Source organism: Python bivittatus, unplaced genomic scaffold, assembly GCF_059951505.1.
Source record: "Python bivittatus isolate LINGU-HERP-01145 unplaced genomic scaffold, Pbiv_v1 ctg000430_np1212, whole genome shotgun sequence".
In the NCBI taxonomy this organism is placed as follows: Eukaryota; Metazoa; Chordata; class Lepidosauria; order Squamata; family Pythonidae; genus Python; species Python bivittatus.
Genome location: NW_028277071.1, coordinates 4,996,581 through 5,014,796, shown reverse-complemented (window position 1 = coordinate 5,014,796; position 18,216 = coordinate 4,996,581). Strand labels below are relative to the sequence as shown.

At 40.6% G+C, this 18,216-nt stretch overlaps 1 protein-coding gene across 1 annotated transcript; it reads right to left on the bottom strand.

Annotated features, from left to right (window-relative positions):
- Positions 1-10,813: 10,813 nt before the first annotated feature.
- LOC148215319 (vomeronasal type-2 receptor 26-like) lies at positions 10,814-12,297 on the bottom strand. The gene is made up of 2 exons (XM_088144100.1): positions 12,189-12,297; positions 10,814-11,715 (listed from the first exon to the last, which is right to left on the bottom strand). The coding sequence occupies exons 1-2, from the start codon at positions 12,190-12,192 to the stop codon at positions 10,814-10,816; spliced, it is 906 nt and encodes a 301-aa protein (XP_088000226.1). The 5' UTR covers positions 12,193-12,297.
- Positions 12,298-18,216: the final 5,919 nt, after the last annotated feature.

Below are 18,216 nucleotides of genomic sequence, written 5' to 3'. Positions count from 1 at the left end.
GCTAACTAGAGGCTCAATAAATAATACCAGGTCAAGATAAATTCAACAGACAGGTTTACGTGAACAGTAAATAAGCACTCATGAGAATTTCTGTAGAACTTTTTCCAGTCTTACTTCCCCTAGTTATTCCACATATTTCTCAGTAAAACAAGGTGAATTCAAGGTCTTCATTCCTAACAGATAAAAGGCAATGCAGTGAGCTTCCTTTTACAAGCTTGACATATGTGAAATTCTTGAATGATCTCTAGCATTTATAGTAGCAGTTATGCATAGCAGTTATGGAAATATTGTCATAGTTATAAACTGAACGAATGAGGCACATAAGGTACAAAGAATTAAAATAACAACCAGATGAATTGTGATGTAATAGATTTGATGATAGTCAATCTGATCAGAACGGACTAAACTTCCATTTAGCAGCTTGCAACAAATAGGTTCTGCAGTGAAACTGGGTTGCTCCTATTGAAGAAGGGGAGGGAGAGAGAGAGAGAGATGAAGCCAGAGGGAGTTGTCTCCTTTGATAAAGGGAGCATGAGATCCTTCCCCATTCATACTCTCTCAATGAAATTATACCCCAAACACCACCTGCTTGAGATCACCATACAATTTGGAGCAGGAAAACTCCTTATGGAAAATGCTAGGATTAACCACCTCTTCGCTTACCCAATATCATCCAGAAGGTTGTGAGATGGATGCTCATTGAAAGTCACAGGACTGGAAAATGTGAAGGCTTGAGAAATAATGCCAGCAATGAGGAGGTCCCCTGGCTGATAATACCGTTGACTTACTGACAAAGGGTAACAGATATTGCACATAGCCACTGGGACATCAGACACGATCTGAGGCAGGAGCAGTAATGTAAGGAGCACAAAGGGAAACATTAGGCAGAAACATTTTCTTCTGGACATCAGTTCCTGTCTTAGGTATCCTTAAGGAGTTCTGGCTGACTTTAGTGCCCTCTCAAACTCTGCACAAGGAACCTTCAGGGGAAGCTCACCAAGCAGCATGTGTTGGGTCTCTTTCTTAAATGGCAAAACATCTCTTAGTAGCATATTTTGATCTTGCCTGTTTTCTGCCAAGGTGAATTGGTTGTCCTTTGGGAGCTGAAGTAGAAGTTACCCTTGTCAGCTTGATAACTACAGGGGAGATAATTGCCTTTGCAAAATTATGGGTAATGCCATAGAAGAAAAAAGCTTGATTACTTATTTCAACACGTTTTTTCTCTTTTTCATTTTATTAAGATCCCAAGAGACTAGGGTTATTTTAGGCTCATTCTATTGTCATCTGTTGCACCAGTTGTGCCCCTTCCTAGATTGAAGACCCTTCAGAATGTCATTTATGTGCTGGACACCTCATGGCTTGACTACTGCCATGTGATCTACATGGGGTTGCCCTTGAAGATCACCAGGAAGCTTTAACTGGTCCAGAATGCAGTGGCATAGGCAGTGATGGACATGCCTCAGTATGCCCATATGACACGTCTGCTTCACAAGCACACTATTTGTCAGTTTGCTTCAGATCTTTTTTTCTGATTTCTTTTGGCTCTACGCATTTTAGTCTATTTCCCCAGCCTCCACACACTGGGCTCCACACTTTGTGGGCCTCAATCTTTCCCCAGCTGGGGGATTTCCTTGAAGGGTAAAAAGAGCTGGCTGATCCAGCTCCCTTGAACCCAAATTGAAGACAGGTTGGCAAGGAGGCACATGGCAGGATAGGGAGGAAAACTTCTGAATTCTCTCTTTAGTCTTCTTAACCTGCTCCTTTGCTGCCCTTTTCCCCTAGCCAAATGGAGAGGTCCATGCCATTTTCTTGGGAAGTTTGCACAAGTGTTTGGCCACTGAGACATTTTTCACGTCCGGGCCTGTGAGAGAGGGACTGGTCTAAAGTCAACCTGCTGGGTTCTGTGCTGAAGGGCAGACAAGAAATTAGGTCTTCCCACTCCTAATCCAGCTTCTTAACCACGATACCACCCTGGCTTACTCTCCCTTCCTTCTTACATTATCATTCTTATAAATGTCAGGAACCCAGGTTCCAGCACCCAAGTTATTTTCCCCTCAGAGCAACCCCCCACCCCAATGTATACCAACATATTCATTTCCCCAATTTTCCTGCATGAAGTTTTGATTGCAAGCCCTCTTTCCCTCATAGGCTAATTTCGTAAAAAAGTAAGTGCATATAAGTTTGGAAATACAGATGCAGAGAGCCAGAGAAGGGGATGGGCATGTCGTCCAAATTAATTAATGAAAAACACCAAGGTCTGCAGGGCAAAGTGTTCTAGAAGGCCTGAAGTCTAAGTTTCTACAGCCAACTGTCAGCTGTTAGACAACCTGAACATCTGAGCAGGCTTCAGCTTCTTTGGTACTTTGATGCTCTTGGAGTTCTGCACCCACCACTGAAGACACTAATCCTCTCAGATGAAGCTTTTACCTTTGACTGACTACAAACATATATTGTTTAATAATTCTTCCTCTTTACACTCCTCAAAATTTTGTTCTGGAAGTGTAATTGTTAAATATTCTGACTCATTCATTCTTATAGTTTCAATGGGCAGGATGGTTGTTTGTTAAAGCTCTCACAATCTTGAAGTTTATATATATTTTGTGGTAGAATCTGTCACTATAATACTTATATTATTACACTATAGGCAGAATTGAATGGAGAGAAAGGAAACATTATATATTTTATTAATACATTTATACCTACTTATACTCAGCCATTCTGTTTCAATAAGAGTTTAAGAAACTTGACATTGCTTCTAACACAACAGCAGGTTGATCACTAATCTAAATCCTGTTATGTATAATGAGATTGATACCTAAAACTCATTTTATAAGGACTTTTCTCATGAGCTGTTGCCTGTTATTCAGCTCAGGTGTTATCCAGATGATGTAGAGTTTGGGGGAGAAAATGAGGACCAGTAATCCAGCACCTGAGGCTAAGATAGAGAAGATCTCTACAGCCACCGTGTATTTCCCTTTGGTGCTCCGGTAGGCTGGAACAAATGAGATCCAGATGCTGCAAAAGAGCAGCATCCTAAGGGTGATAAATTTGGCGTCGGTAAAACTGTCTGGGAGGTTCCTGCCGAGGAAAGCCACCGTAAAATTGATCATGGCCAAGAGGCCAATGAAACCTAGGACACAAGCAAACTTTGCAGGGGAGCCTTCATTGCACTCTAGGACCATTTCTTGAGGCAGAGAGTGCATGTCAAGATGTGGGAAGGGGGCAGAGCTCGCCAGCCCCACAATACAAAGAGTGGTTTGAATGAGGGAGCAGGAAAGCACCATAAAGAGGGCCAGCCTTCTCCCCACCCAAGTCCTCATCTGAAAGCCTGGACTGGTAGCCATGAAAGCCAGGACCACAGTGAGGGTTTTGGCCCCAAACAGGAAACAGACACAGAGAAGATGATGCCAAAAACGCTTTGGTGAAGGAGACAGGTTGCCATCTGAGGCCGACTGATGAAAAGCAAAGGGCAGAGAAAGGAAAGCAGAAGGGAGAGCAGGAGGGTGCAGCTGAGGCCCTGGTTGTTGGCCTTGACTATGGGAGTGCCCTTGTGCTGAACAAAGACCATGACGTCCAGGGCTTTGATGGAGGAAAATAAAATGGCAAAAATGGCCAAAGTGATCTCCAAAGGCTCATGGAACGACAGTGTAAGAAATAGGACACAGGTAGCTTTGTTGTTTTTACAGCAGCTTAAGAGATAAATCAATAAAGAGAATTGTTTATGGCATAATAGTTATGGCTTTGGACAAGCAGAAACAAACAAACAATTGTGAAAAACAGAAAAAGGGGAAGAATGTAAATAGCTGCAACAGGATGCAGCTACCTTAACCACAGACTGTAGGTATTTAAGAAACTACAGGAACACAGTAGCCTTTAAGATGGCACATAAGTAGAAGTACCAAATATGGACAATTGTAAATGAGGGTAAGGGGGCTTTGGAGTAGAGAAATGGGAGATGTAAACTAAGGCGGGACTTCCGGGAATTGTATTATGCGTATCGGATAGGTTGCAAACTCCGTGGTACCTGACCAATGGGGAACCGGAGGAGGGCTTTTTGCATCTGTGATAGGGAATATAAGGAAGACCAATTGCTAAGATCTGGGTCCACCTCATTGCTAATGTGTGTGCACCCATTTTTGCAAAATCGTTAATAACACTCATAGCCCTCTGTTGTCCTGTTTTTTAAAAGAAGAATCCCGTGAGATACATTGGAGAGTGAGAGTGACAGGGCCATAGTGACCATGAAGACCTATGGGTGAACAGGGATTGGAAGCTGATTCTGGCTTCCAATCCCTCACAGCAGAAGCTGGGCTGGTGTCTCTTTATCAGCTCCCACTGCTCAGGCCTTTTGAAATATTTGGGAAATGTTCAGCATTTACTCCTTATGGATGTGAATCCATTTCAGTAAAAGCACTGATCCTAGGTGAATTCCGAGCACAATTCCATTGATTTCCCCCAACTTAACAGATCCCTTTGATATGTGTTTTGCTTCAAATAACCTCTGCCTTTCTACTTGATGCTCTAGAGAAAAGAACAACAGGAGCAACCTCCCAGCCCACATGTGAAAAGGAACGTGGTGAGCAGGAAGAGGGAAGATTCTGATATATATTAGCAATCAGGGCACCTTTCTTAACCAACAGTTGGGGTTTGAGGTCTCATCAGAGAATGAACAAGCACAGTCCCCTCTTTATAACTTCTATGTCCCAAATATTTCTGTTTCTTGAGACCTGCTGTGGTGGCCTCATCTGTTGTTTTCCTCGATTCTTGTTTTTGGGAAGAAAAAACAAAATGGAAAATGCAGTACTCCATTTATCTTTAAATCAGATGGGTACAGTTGGTCAGCTCTTCTTTGAACCAAAGCTGTTCAAACAGAGAATAGGTATTAGCCAAAAGCTGAAGAAAAATCTCAGATTTTCAAATTACCTTTGTTTTCCTTCCCATTTTGTAATAATTGACTTCCCTGAAGGGTTCTCTTCTCCTGAAGCTCATCAAGAAAGGCCTCCCCATTTCAAGAGAAGTATTTCCAGGGATGGGTTCAGACAACACATTTAGTTAGCTTAGCACCTCATCCTCTCATTCCCACGACATTAGCTTGGTACTTCTGTGGTTTGGATGTTGGCCAAAGGAGAGGTGGGTCACTGCACAAAGCTTGGAAATCACTTCAACTAATTGCCCTAATGAGGCCACACAGCAAATTTCATTATCTGCTCACTGAACCAATGAGAGGGACCCCACTCTGTATGGGAAATACCTGGTTAAATCTCCTAGGCCATCTAATGGCATCGACATTAACACTGAATACTTGGTCTTTGGGAGTTCTGGGATCAGATTTTCCAATTTTGACTCAATGTAGACTTAGATTTGGGAATGTGACCCAGTTGATAATATCAAATTCCCCTTCCAGGTTCTCATTCTGATCAAAGGAAATCATTTCCCCAGCACTGTTGTTAAATGAGACTTTTTGTAGATAGTGGTGGAGCTATGTTGAAAGTGGAAAGAAAGATAAGCAATGAACTATGCAAAAAAAATACAAATAATAGAATAGAAGGTGAGAGTATTTCACAAGGTAGACATGAGGACGTCTACTCAAATTATCAGTAATCATGATTAAACACTATAGTCAATCAGTTGCTCAATATTGCTTGACTTATAATATGCCTAAAATTTTAAACAAAATATAAAGAGTCAAAACAAGTTTATTACAGATTCTAGGCATATGGTTTATCACTTAAAGAGAAAGAAGAAAGAATGAAGAAAGAAGCATCAAGATATTGATTTATCACAGTAAGCAACTTGAAAGGGGAAAAAATAAGTCAAGAGAGAAATCAGGATCTTTGGGTCTTATTTGTGTCATTGGAATTCCCTCTACCGTTCCTGACTCTGATTGGGGAGTCAAGCAAGAATCATACAGTTAGCCTTCCCATTGAAAATATTTTCTCTCCTACGGTGTTCCCTGTAATTTTGCTTTAATGGGAGCATGCTACGCCTTTGTACCTGACTAATAATGTTATGACATAGCCATTACAGATTTTTTTTTCCAATATAATTTTCATTAGCCATTACAGAAATGTTGAAGATGAAGACTTCTAGGTGTCCATACAAGCATTCCTGAGAATGAGAATCTAATTCAAGCAAAGATTATGGTGCCTTCTAATGACATACATTACATTATAGGGATAAGCAAAGTCCAACACCTTCATCCTACCAGGTGGAGAGTAAGAAAGGCAAAGGGGGAGAACTGAACTTGGCAACCTCATGCCACAAAGAGCAGGCAAAGTAACAATCAAGAGGGGACCCAGGAAATGCTTAACCCTTATGTGGTTGACAATGCTTTTACAAATTCAAAGCAGATACCTCCTCAGGAAAACTTGGGAAGTTCATTTTGTACAAACCTGAGGCCATTGTCATCCTGTATAAAAATGACACCAACCCAGGTCCATCTGAAAAGCAAAAGCAGCTGGAGCATCTCCACATAATGTTGGTTCTTATTAGGGAACATCCATTGGAAAAAAGCTTGTTGCTTTTATTATTGAAGGACCATATCCAAGCTATAAAGAAAAGAAAGGCTAGGTAGAAAGAAAGTAGGTGGGATGAGTGTATTGTTTAAGGAAGAATTGGAATATGTTCCTCTAGGAAGTTAAATCAGACCCTTCCTGGTACAACTACAATAACCACCTTTTTTTTCCCCCAGTTTGGTGGTCATATCCTTATTTTAGTAACATGAGTTGACAGAATGAGGGGAGAGTATTGATAGGCTCAGTTGAATACCCACAATAAGATATAAACTTAAGAATAAGCATATTGAATTATTTATTATAAGTCAATGAAAATATAGCAGTGACCTCATCACATGCACAACACATACAAGGTTTTGATGGCAAAAGTCATGCCCACCCACTTGCAGATTTTGGCTTCCCTGTGGTTGATGCTCCTGCTTTATCTTTCCTGCCAACTCCCTGATCCTTCTCTTCCTGTTCACAAGTGGAGACTTTGCAACCTCTGCCAACTCCAAACTTCACCCCTTTACTTAGGAATCCGGGATAGATATTGTGAATTGCTGGTTCCAAATGAGTTTGAAAAGGTTCCACTTCTGGGTCAGGACTGACATTTAAGGCAGAGAAAAAAACACCATGTCTAGGATGACATCTTCTTTGTCCCCAAAAAATAAAAATTTATAATGGACAATAGAAGAGAGGTCGGTCAGGCTTGTTAAAATTTGATGCTCCAAATGTGCACCTTACCTGTGGTATCTTGTACATGCTTACAATGGTTGCCATGAAAAGACATGCTTTCGAGTTGTGTCCCCCAACAACGGCCACAGTAATATTTTGGGCATCACATTTATAGTTTGGAATGAACTTGCCCTGTGTGGAGAGCAGCTGCAGTGAGGCAAGATAAGTTAAGCTTCCAATGAAGTAGTCATTATAAATGTTGAAACCCAGGGAGACATTGTGCAACATCTGGGTATTTTCATTGATCTCCTTCACAGCAAATTCAAGAGCCAGGACATGCTGGTAGGTCTGAGTCAGAAATCTGCAATGAGATTAACCTGCACCATTGAACTGTCTCTACGTCAGAGGTTTAAAGCTTGCTAAATTCCCATTTCTTTTATATTTTGTCATTTTATGTTGTAATATTAGTGGATGATAAGATATCTGGGCAGCTTTCATTAAACCCAGGCTCAGGGTCTCAAATATTTCCAACTGAAAAGATGGGATTCACCAGAACTGGCTTTGTGGTAGCAGATGATCCATGGACTTTCCAAAGCGCATGCCAAAATGGTACTTTTTTCCAAAAATTACGTACCAAAATGCATACATTTCAGTGAGGTGAATATAAATTTCTATCTAACTATCTCTGTCTGGATGTTGATTCCAAAAAATCCATCCCAGTCTTCACTTAGCCATGGATTGCACGTCCTACTAACAGAGATTGGATTTAGATTAGTCGAATATCCTATCTTTGGCAAATGAGCTCCCCATTGCCATACCTCTAACCAACCACCGAAGACTGCTGCTTAGTTGCGAGTTCATCTTCTTCCTTACACAAGATTCAAACTCAACCATGATATTGATAGGGATTGTTTTACTGACTTACATCTTTGACAGCTTTTAATTATCTTTCATTTCATAGTTCATAATGAAAGATGGGTGCTTTTCTACGGGTAATAAATCAGCATCAAAATTATTTAGATGTACCAGGAAAGTAAATTAACAATTAAATTAAAATTGATAGCAATTTACAGAAAAAGTATAATGAGAATGATAATAATGTCTCACAAAGAGGGGTGGAGGTTGGAATCAGTCCCTGTCATTTCCATCCATTCAAATTTAGCTGAACACCTTGCTTAGGAACATCATCTAAAGGGGTGTGTAATGTGTTCACATTAGCCAGGACTCCTTTTCATTGGATGAGAATTCTGACCCATGAAAGCTGAAAAGATAGCACGGCCTTTAGTTTTTGTTTTGATTGAAAAGTCATGGTTACTCTTGCTGCCCAAATCTAAGGAGAGACTCATCCCCTTAAACAGTTGGTTTCAGGTATGAGTTGCTTACATGAGGTCATCAAGGAGTTCAGAAGAGGGATGCTTTTCAAAGTTGAGAGGATTGGAAAACATGTAACTCTGCAAAGTAATGCCAGCTATGATGACATCCCCTGATGGATAATATACATGCTTGATTTGCTGAGGGTCACTGATTATGCATTTAGCAACCAGAACTTCACACACTGTCCAAGGAAGAAGCATGAGAGTCAAGAGAGTAAAGTGCATCATCTTGCATTCACATCTTCTCCTGAACGTCAACTCACCTGTTCTTTCCAAGTCATTCAAGGGTGGATGCTCTGCTGTACTATTCTTACATGACCAGCAGCGTCAACTTTATTAGTAAGTCCAGGGGTCCTAATTGCTTCAAAATCCCTGCTCTGAAAGTTCCACCACAGATTAAGAACACTCTTTAATCTTAATTCACTGTTTTGTCAGTCACTACCAGAAAATTCCTTGTCATCTGGAGAAGTGGTCCAAATAATCACCATCAGTTGGATAATTATGGGGAATTTAAAAACCTCCTTCTAACCAGATGTTTATGTAGCAGAAGAAAACAATTTCCCCCCTATTGTTTCAGCAAAGGTTTTCTCTTTTCCCAAAATGTTTCAAAAGAATGCAAACCAGGCAAGAGGACGAGAGTGGTGTTGCGATGAAAGCCCATACCTCTTTGGGGCTGGCTTTGAAATGTCATATTTTTTATACATTGCTAAAGATGGGCAGCTCTATAAATATGATAAATGAATGAATGAATGAATGAATGAATGAATGAATGAATAAATAAATAAATAAATAAATAAATAAATAAATATTTGGCATCCATATTTTTAATTCAGTACAGTTTGTGGGGTTCAGATCCACATTTGGGTCACTCAGCTCCAATTCAGAATTTTTCCATATTTTTTTCTTCAGCTTTGCTGAAATGTGATAATGAACTGGTATTTGTTATATGAATTCATCCATCCTCACACCAGGATTGTCAGTTTAATAGAGGGTTGCAATCTTTAGTTATTTAGATAGGGAAACAATCATTTAGATGTGGAATAATAAAATTGGGTTCCCGTGATAGACCTGATTTGCCTATTGACCTTTCTTTCAACTCTGAGAATGGGACATCTGTAATGGCCCACTCTCCCCACCCCACACCTCAGGATGATATAATTCAAATTCTACCTTATTTTTTCTGAGGACGCTTCAGCTCAAAGGAGACTTTACTGTTCCTTATATTCATTAACACCTAAAGATGTACAATGGAGCATCAACCTTTAATAGGGCAATTTTCCTCAATCATAAAGTGCTTCAGTATCAAGAAATCCTATTATCATAAAGGAACTGATGCTTCTTACTTTCCTTTACTTCAATTTGGCTAAAATGAAATAGATAATTGATGAAGAACAGCTGAATCCCCCATGTCCATATTAGAATGAAGGTTGGACATGCCAGAAATAGATTGAATAGGTCAACCCCTCAGCTCTTATTCTAAGGATGGGATTTGATACAATAGTATGGCTGACTTAGTTACTTTTAACCTTTTAACCATTTCAGATCTTCAGATAGCTTTCTGATCAAGCTTCATCAGTTGGGCTTCCCAGAGAGTTATGAAGCTTCCCAGAGAGTTATGACTGGGACAGCAGAGACACCATGTAAGAGACATATAAATATATAAATAAGCAAGAACGTGGCTGGTTTGTTTTATGCATTAATGGACTGTATTTCTTGAATCTTCACAATCTCTGATTGAACTATTACCATGTTGTCTAAAAATATGTACAGTAACTTTAATTTACTTTTACTAGTTTGTAGAACATACCTACAATTATTGCAAATTTGGATTAACTTAACTAGTTAATTTCCCTCCCCATCTAGACTACAACACAGATTTTTGTGATGGGCTACCATCCAAGTCTGAAACAGGTCTTGCTCTGCTTAGTATTTTTGCACAGCCAAGATTGGTTCCTCCTCCAGTATCTGTGTCCCAGTATGGAATGCTCATGTTTCCTCCCCATGTGAGATATGAAGGAGAAGAACACTTTCTGATTTCTCAGCAATACCACCAAGCCTGTGCAACACCTTCTTGGGAGAGACTCAGAAGGAACTCCCAACATTTGGGAAATCCTTAGAATTTGACCTATTCAGAACAGCTATATAAATTAACTTAACAAATAAGTGTAGGATTGCACTGAGTGTGCTTGTGACCACTTGAAAGCATACCATGCGATTAATAGCTAAAGCTTAATTTAACAGGGCTGAGACTTTACAGATTTCAGCTGATTAATTCCTTCTTCCCATCAGGAGCTGCCTGTCATTCAGCTCAGGCCTGAGCAAAATGATATAGCATTTGGGAGGGAAAATGCAGCCTAGTAAGCCAGCACTAGAAGCCAAGATGGAGAAGACCTCCACAGCGACCACATATTTCCCCTTGGTGCTCAGGTAGGTTGGAACAAAGGAGAGCCAGACGCTGCAGAAGATCATCATGCTGAAGGTGATGAACTTGGCTTCATTGAAATTGTCTGGTAACTTTCTTCCGAGGAAAGCCACAGTGAAGCTGGTCATGGCCAGGAAGCCCATGAAACCCAGCACACAGGAGAACATGATTGCTGAACCCTCATTGCATTCCAGGACAATTTCTTCAGCCAGAGAATACATGTCAACATCAGGGAATGGAGGAAAGGTTGCCAGCCACACCATACAAATAGCAACTTGAGTGAGGGAACAGGAGAGAACGATGGAGCCGGCCAGTGGTTTTCCCACCCATTTCCTGATCCTGGAGCCTGGTTTGGTGGCCATAAAGGCCAGAACCACAATGATCGTTTTGGCCAAAATGCAAGAAACCGCCACTGTGAAGATAATGCCAAAAGCGGTCTGGCGAAGGAGACACCTCACCTTCTCTGGCTGACCAATGAAAAGTAAAGGGCAAAGGAAACAGAGGAGGAGGGAAATGATCAGAACATAGGTGAGGTTCCGATTGTTGGCCTTGACGATGGGGGTTTCCTTGTACTTAAGGAAGATCCAAAGCACAAGAGCTGCGGTGCAAGAAAAGAAAAGAGCAAGAGTGGTCAGGCTGATCCCCAAAGGTTCTGTGTAGCTCAGAAAGATTACATCTTTGGGAATGCAGTGATCTTGCTCTTTGTTTGGGTAGTGATCTTCTGGACATGGGGTGCAGGCATCCATGTCTGAAAAAAGAAAAGCACAATTTCTCTGTACAGGGGTTTTCCATATACTGCATCCAGATCACCAGCATTCCAGGGATACTTTTTCCCACGCAAGTAGCTCCAAGCCAGGTTGCAATGTTTGCCCAGCACAAACATTCATAGAGGAGAACAATCTAGAGCTGGGGATCTCGTATAACAAAAGGAAAGCTGACTGGCTCACTAAAGATAACCCATTCTCAGGAACTACTATTCACACGTTCATCGTTTTTGAAACGTAAGGAAAATGTACATCCAATGAGTTCTTCCTCTTCCACTGAGCACACAGCTTTGGGAGGAATAATATGGAGTGGTGAAGGTCAGATCCCCTTTGCCAGTCAGATCAGCCAATCAATGGGGTGACAGATGTGGCAGGCAGATTGTCCTCAAATCCCCATGCAATGAGTCCTAAACGAAATACAGAGTGATGCAATAAAACTGAAAATACTGTCACTTACCCATGTGCTCTGAGACCTCCCCAGCTGGGCATGGAAAGCAATCATAGCAGCAAAAAGCTTTTCCTTCCTTCTTCGTCCGCCTGTGACCGAAATGGCAAAGGTCATTACACAAGGAAGAGGGTGGTTCCTGTGTGCAAATGAGAGCAGGTGTTTTAATATTGACAGGAAAGTTAGAGGTGAGAATCATCAGCCAATGGGAGAAAAAAGGAATCAAAATCTAAAGAACACCTATTATTGCTGTATCAGTTGCAGAGAAAGAATGCCAGACAGACATAAAAGTGGCCTCCAGATGATCCCTTCCCTAATCGGTTCGAAAGATGGGTATGATGAATAACTAGGTCTTTGTATGCCATAGTGTGATCCGTTGGTGGGTTAATCAGGAGAAGGGGAAGGAAGGAAAGGGGAAGAAGAAGATGACATGTTAGCAGCTCCTTTTGGAGGTTCACCTTCCCTGAACTTATTTCCTCCATATAATTGTCAGATATAATCACCAAACGAAGGGAAGAGATTAAGAAACGACCCTGGAAGCAACCAGAAATGCACTCAAACAAGGGGAAGGGGAGATTGCATTTAACTCAAGGGCTGAGCTCTGGAATAGAGTGGATTGTGAAGGAAGTGAACCTGATCTGAAAGGCCAACAGACTTATTATCATGTCCAAATCTTAAACTGGTTCTTGAAAAGCCTTCAGAGGATTAGAGGTACCCCATCCTCTTTATCTACTGTACCTTATCGTATGGCCTGGGCCACACAATGGCATCCACAGAAACGGAGAGGGCTTTGTCTTTTGGAGCAAGGGGATCAATGTTTCCCACCTTGACTCGAAGAAAGGTCTGATTTGGGAATGTCACCCAATTGATAATATCAAACCCAGCTTTCAGTTCCCTGTTTTCATCAAAAGAAACTGTTTCCCCAAGGCTACTGTTAAACGAGAGGCTTCTTAAATAATGGTGGAGCTAAACGGAAGCAGAAAGGGATAAAGAAGAAAAGGAAAAGGTGGGCGAATAAATCATATGTTTCCAATAGAAAGACTGTTTTATACTCATAGTAAAGCCCCTTAATTTAACCAAGATGCTTCGTTTTTTCCTTACCTAATTCATATACATACATTTTTTTCTAAATCTAGGCACTGGTACACTATTCCAAAAAAGAAAAGCTTTCCTCTGGACATCTTTGTGTGTCAATCTTCTCCACCTCCTTGCATCTTTCAATTATGATGCATCACACGTTTATCTTTATCATTATAACTGGTACAATTCCACCAGCAAAAAAGTACTGATGGTAGAAATTAAGGAGGATGGAAAAGAAAGAACACTGATTCATCAAGGAAACCTTTTTGTCTCCTCTTCCCATTGGGAAGAACTTTTCTGGACTTTGGATGTCATGTTCCTCAACTAAGAATGGGAACTTCCTGGTCCTTTTCCATCAGACTACACAGGCAGGAAGTAGGGAAAAAAAATCGCAGTAAGAATTTACTACAAACACTGAGTGCTTAATAAATGTTTGCATCACATTCCTTGATAGGAAAATGAAGTTGCATTTCTTAAGCCTTCATATCACTCTTTTACACCTTGAAATGAGATTTTCAGAATGAGAAGATCTGCCTGAACTTTATCACAGAAAAAGTTGAGTGTTGAGTGGCGACACTTGAAGCGCTTTGGAGTCATTGATCAGCTCTTCTGAATTTCTCCATTCAGGACATTACCTGCCATGGCTGTTTACTGATGCTCTTCCTTCTCTTTCTCTCTCCTATCATTCTGGGCTTGAACTGGGATGAATCCATGGATTGCAAAGCATGGGCCATGGTGTAAACTGCACTGTAGAGGCTGTAGCTGTGACTAGTCATCTTGGTTTCAAAAACTGACCCAGGCAGGGTCTCCATCTTCTCCTCCCCAGTACAGAAATTTTCATCGATCTTGTCCCCACTTGGAGGAGACCAGTTACAGGTAAAGGCCTGTTGCCAAAAGTCCTTGAGGAAGCCATCTCCATTTTCCACCTTTGGGTTTCTTCTTTTAAGAAAGGTTTGAAATCCCATCACCTCAGTTGAATGAAGGGCAACCGATAGAGCACCATGGATAATATCGACCTCAAAAGATTTGATAAAGGGAACTGATGTGAATTCCATCTGGGCTGGCATAATCCAGACTTTACTCTCAGTCTTGATTGGCATATCCTCAAATTCTGAAACACGAGGGAAGATTATCAAAAAGATCATAGTGTGAATTTCTCCATGAAAGATCACAACGTTGGCTGTGCTATCGCTAATCACCTTGTATGTTTTGATCCATTCATCCACCATTTCAGTAATATCAGAGCCAATATACAGTGTAGGCAACATTTCTATAAAATCAAAGCAGATGCTTCTCTTGGAAAACTTGGGTAGCACCACTTGTACAAATCTCCATCCAGTGTCATCATTCATAAAAATAACTCCAATCCACGTCCACCTGAAAAGCAGCAGCAGCTGTAGGATCCCTGAATATTGATGGTCGCCACTGGGGAACATCCTTTGGAACAAAATACTTTGGGTCCGGTCATTGATAACTGGAGCAGAAGCATAACTGAACTGTAGGGAAAAGATATAAACAAGGAGAAAGGGAAGGACTAATTCCCAATCTGTATCTGTATCAGAAGAAATATCATATCCAAAAAACAGGAAAGAAATGGTTTTACTTTATTCAGTCCACCTCTACTCAAAGTATTGTGTCTAGGTCTGGACATCACATTTCAAATGGGAGTGAAAGATGAGTTTCAAAGAGGGGCAATGGTGAGTTCTACTTCCTGATCAAGGAAAGGGATAGGAGACAGTGGCCTAAATGGGACCATCCGACTTTACGTTTCTGTCAGTTTGTCTTCTTTTTAAATGTCATTCCATGTAGGTAAAGGAAGGGTTTGTGAATTCATGATAGCAATAGAACAAGTGTGCATAAATGTGCAGTGGGTATACGATGTATTATACTGTGTAGGTTGTATCTCTCATAGAAATAAAAAAGATGGTTATCTGCCTTCACAGTACAACATAGAGTTCCTAGTGTCACTTTAATGTTATTACCAAAAGATGAGCTGGGTGTTCAATCACGCTTTTTTTTTTTTTTCCCTTCTCTTTTTTTAAATTCCTTATGCTTAACTCATCATTCAAAATTATAGATTTGTACCGGTACAACCTATAGATTGTATCACTATTGTATATGGTGTTCAGATATTTCTGTTGTTTCTAGCCCACACAAAACTTGATAAACATTAAATCAGTATTATACTACACGTACAAAGCTACATCCAAGACTGAAGGGACATACTATAAGTTTGTTCAGGAGCTAATCACTGTGTGCACATCTTACCTGTGGAAACTTGTAGAGGCTCAGAATGGTTGCCATATAGAAACTCACATCTGAGTTGGGTCCCCCAATGACTGCGACAGTATTATCTTTACTATCGCACTTGTAGTTTGGAATGAAGTTGGTCCATGTGGAGAGAAGTTCCAGTGAGGCGTGGTAAGTCCAACTGGCAACAAAATGGCTATTATAGATGTGGAAGCCCAGGGAGATATTCGGTAATATTCGAGGATTTTCGTTAATCTCCATTACGGCAAAAGCAAAGGCCAGGGTATGTTGATAAATCTGAGTCACAAATCTGCAGTTTGGTGTACATGCAGAGTGAGTACAGTGGTTGAAGAATATCAGTCTGCTAAATTTTCACCCAATGCAAACATTTAGGCCATACAATCAAAGATGTCTTAAAATATTTCTTTAACAGTGATATTAATTTGGAAGCCATGAGTGGACTCATTCCCATCTGGAGTTTTCAAAGATAAGCTTCTCTATCATTTCTGTTTTATTTACATTCCCTCCTGCATTTTAGAGGGGAGAAGCAACTCAAGGTAAACATTTGATGAAGTAGGAGCTAAATTCAAGTCCCCTGAAAAAAAGATCGAGGAAAGCTGAAGTTGACCGGTGCTGACTGGTTCTATGAAGACCTACAACACCTTCTAGAACTAGCACCAAAAAAAGATGTTCTTTTCATCATAGGGGATTGGAATGCTAAAGTAGGAAGTCAAGAAATAATTGGAATAACAGGCAAGTTTGGCCTTGGGGTACAAAATGAAGCAGAGCAAAGGTTAATAAGGTTTTGTCAAGAGAACAAGCTGGTCATAGCAAACACTCTTTTCCAGCAACACAAGAGACGACTCTACACATGGACATCACCAGATGGTCAATACTGAAACCAGATTGATTATGTACTTTGCAGCCAAAGATGGAGAAGCTCCATACAGAAAGCAAAAACAAGACCAGGAGCTGACTGTGGCTCAGATCATGAGCTTCTTATTGCAAAATTTAGGCTTAAATTGAAGAACGTACGGAAAACCACTAGACCACTCACGTATGACTTAAATCATATTCCTTGTGAGTACACAGTGAAGGTGATGAATAGATTTAGGGATTAGACCTGGTAGACAGAGTGCCTGAAGAACTATGGATGGAGGTCTGTAACATTGTACAGGAGGCAGCAACTAAAACCATCCCAAAGAAAAAGAAATGCAAGAAAGCAAAATGACTGTCTGATGAGGCTTTACAAATAGCTGTGGAAAAAGAATGCAAAAAGCAAGGGTAAAAGGGAAAGATATAAGCAACTAAAAGCAGATTTCCAGAGAATAGCAAGGAGAGATAAGAAAGCCTTCTTAAATGAACAATGCAAAGAAATCGAGGAAAACAATACAATAAGGAAGAGATCTCTTCAAGAAAATTGAAGATATCAAAGGAACGTTTTGTGCAAAGATGGGCATGATAAAGGACAAAAAAGGTAGGGACCTAACAGAAGGAGAACAGATTAAGAAGAGGTGGCAAGAATACATAGAAGAACCTAACAAAAAAGATCTTAATGTCCCTGATGTCCATGCTGGTGTGGTCACTGACCTTGAGCCGAACATCCTAGAGAGCAAAGTCAAGTGGGCCTTAGGAAGCATTACTAACCACAAAGCTCGTGGAGATGACAGTATTCCAGCTGAATTATTTAAAATACAAAAAGATGATGCTGTTAAAGTGCTGCACTCAATATGCCAACAAATTTGGAAAACACAACAGTGCCCACGGGATTGGAAAAGATCAGTTTACATTCCAATTCCAAAGAAGGGCAATGCCACTCTTTTAACATGGTATCAAGGTTACGCTCAAAATCCTACAAGCCAGGCTTTAGCAGTATGTGAACCGAGAACTACCAGATGTCAAGCTGGGTTTTGAAGAGGTAGAGGAACTAGAGATCAAATTGCCAGCATTCACTGGGTCATGGAGAATGCATGAGAATTCTAGAAAAACATCTACTTCTGCTTCATTGACTATGCAAAAGCCGTCGATTGTGTGGACCACAACAAACTGTGGCAAATTCTTAAAGAGAATGGGGTACCACACCACCTTACCTGTCTCCTGAGAAATCTGTATGCAGGCCAAGAAGCAACAGTTAGAACCGGTCATGGAACAACTGATTGGTTCAAAATAAGGAAAGGAGTAGGACAAGGCTATATACTATCACCCTGCTTATTTAACTTATATGCAGAGTACATCATGAGAAATGCCAGGCTGGAAGAATCACAAGCTGGAATTAAGATTGCAGGGAGAAATATCAACAACTTCAGATATACAGACGATATCACCTTAATGGCAGAAAGTGAAGAAGAACTAAAGAGCCTCTTGATGAGGGTGAAAGAGGAGAGTGCAAAGGCTGGCTTGAAATGCAAAAAAACTAAGATTCTGGCATCTGGACCCATCAATTCCTGGCAAATAGAAGGGGTAGAAATGGAAGCAGGAATAGACTTCATTTATTTGGGCTCCAAGATCACCACAGATGGAGACTGCAGCTGTGAAATTAAAAGACGCTTGCTCCTTGGGAGGAAAGGAATAAATAACAGCAGGTCAAGATAAATACAACAGACGGGTTTACTTGAACAGTAAATAAGGACTCATGAGAATTTTTGTAGAATTTTTTCCAGTCTTACTTCCCCTAGTTATTCCACATATTTCTCAGTAAAACAAGGTGAAT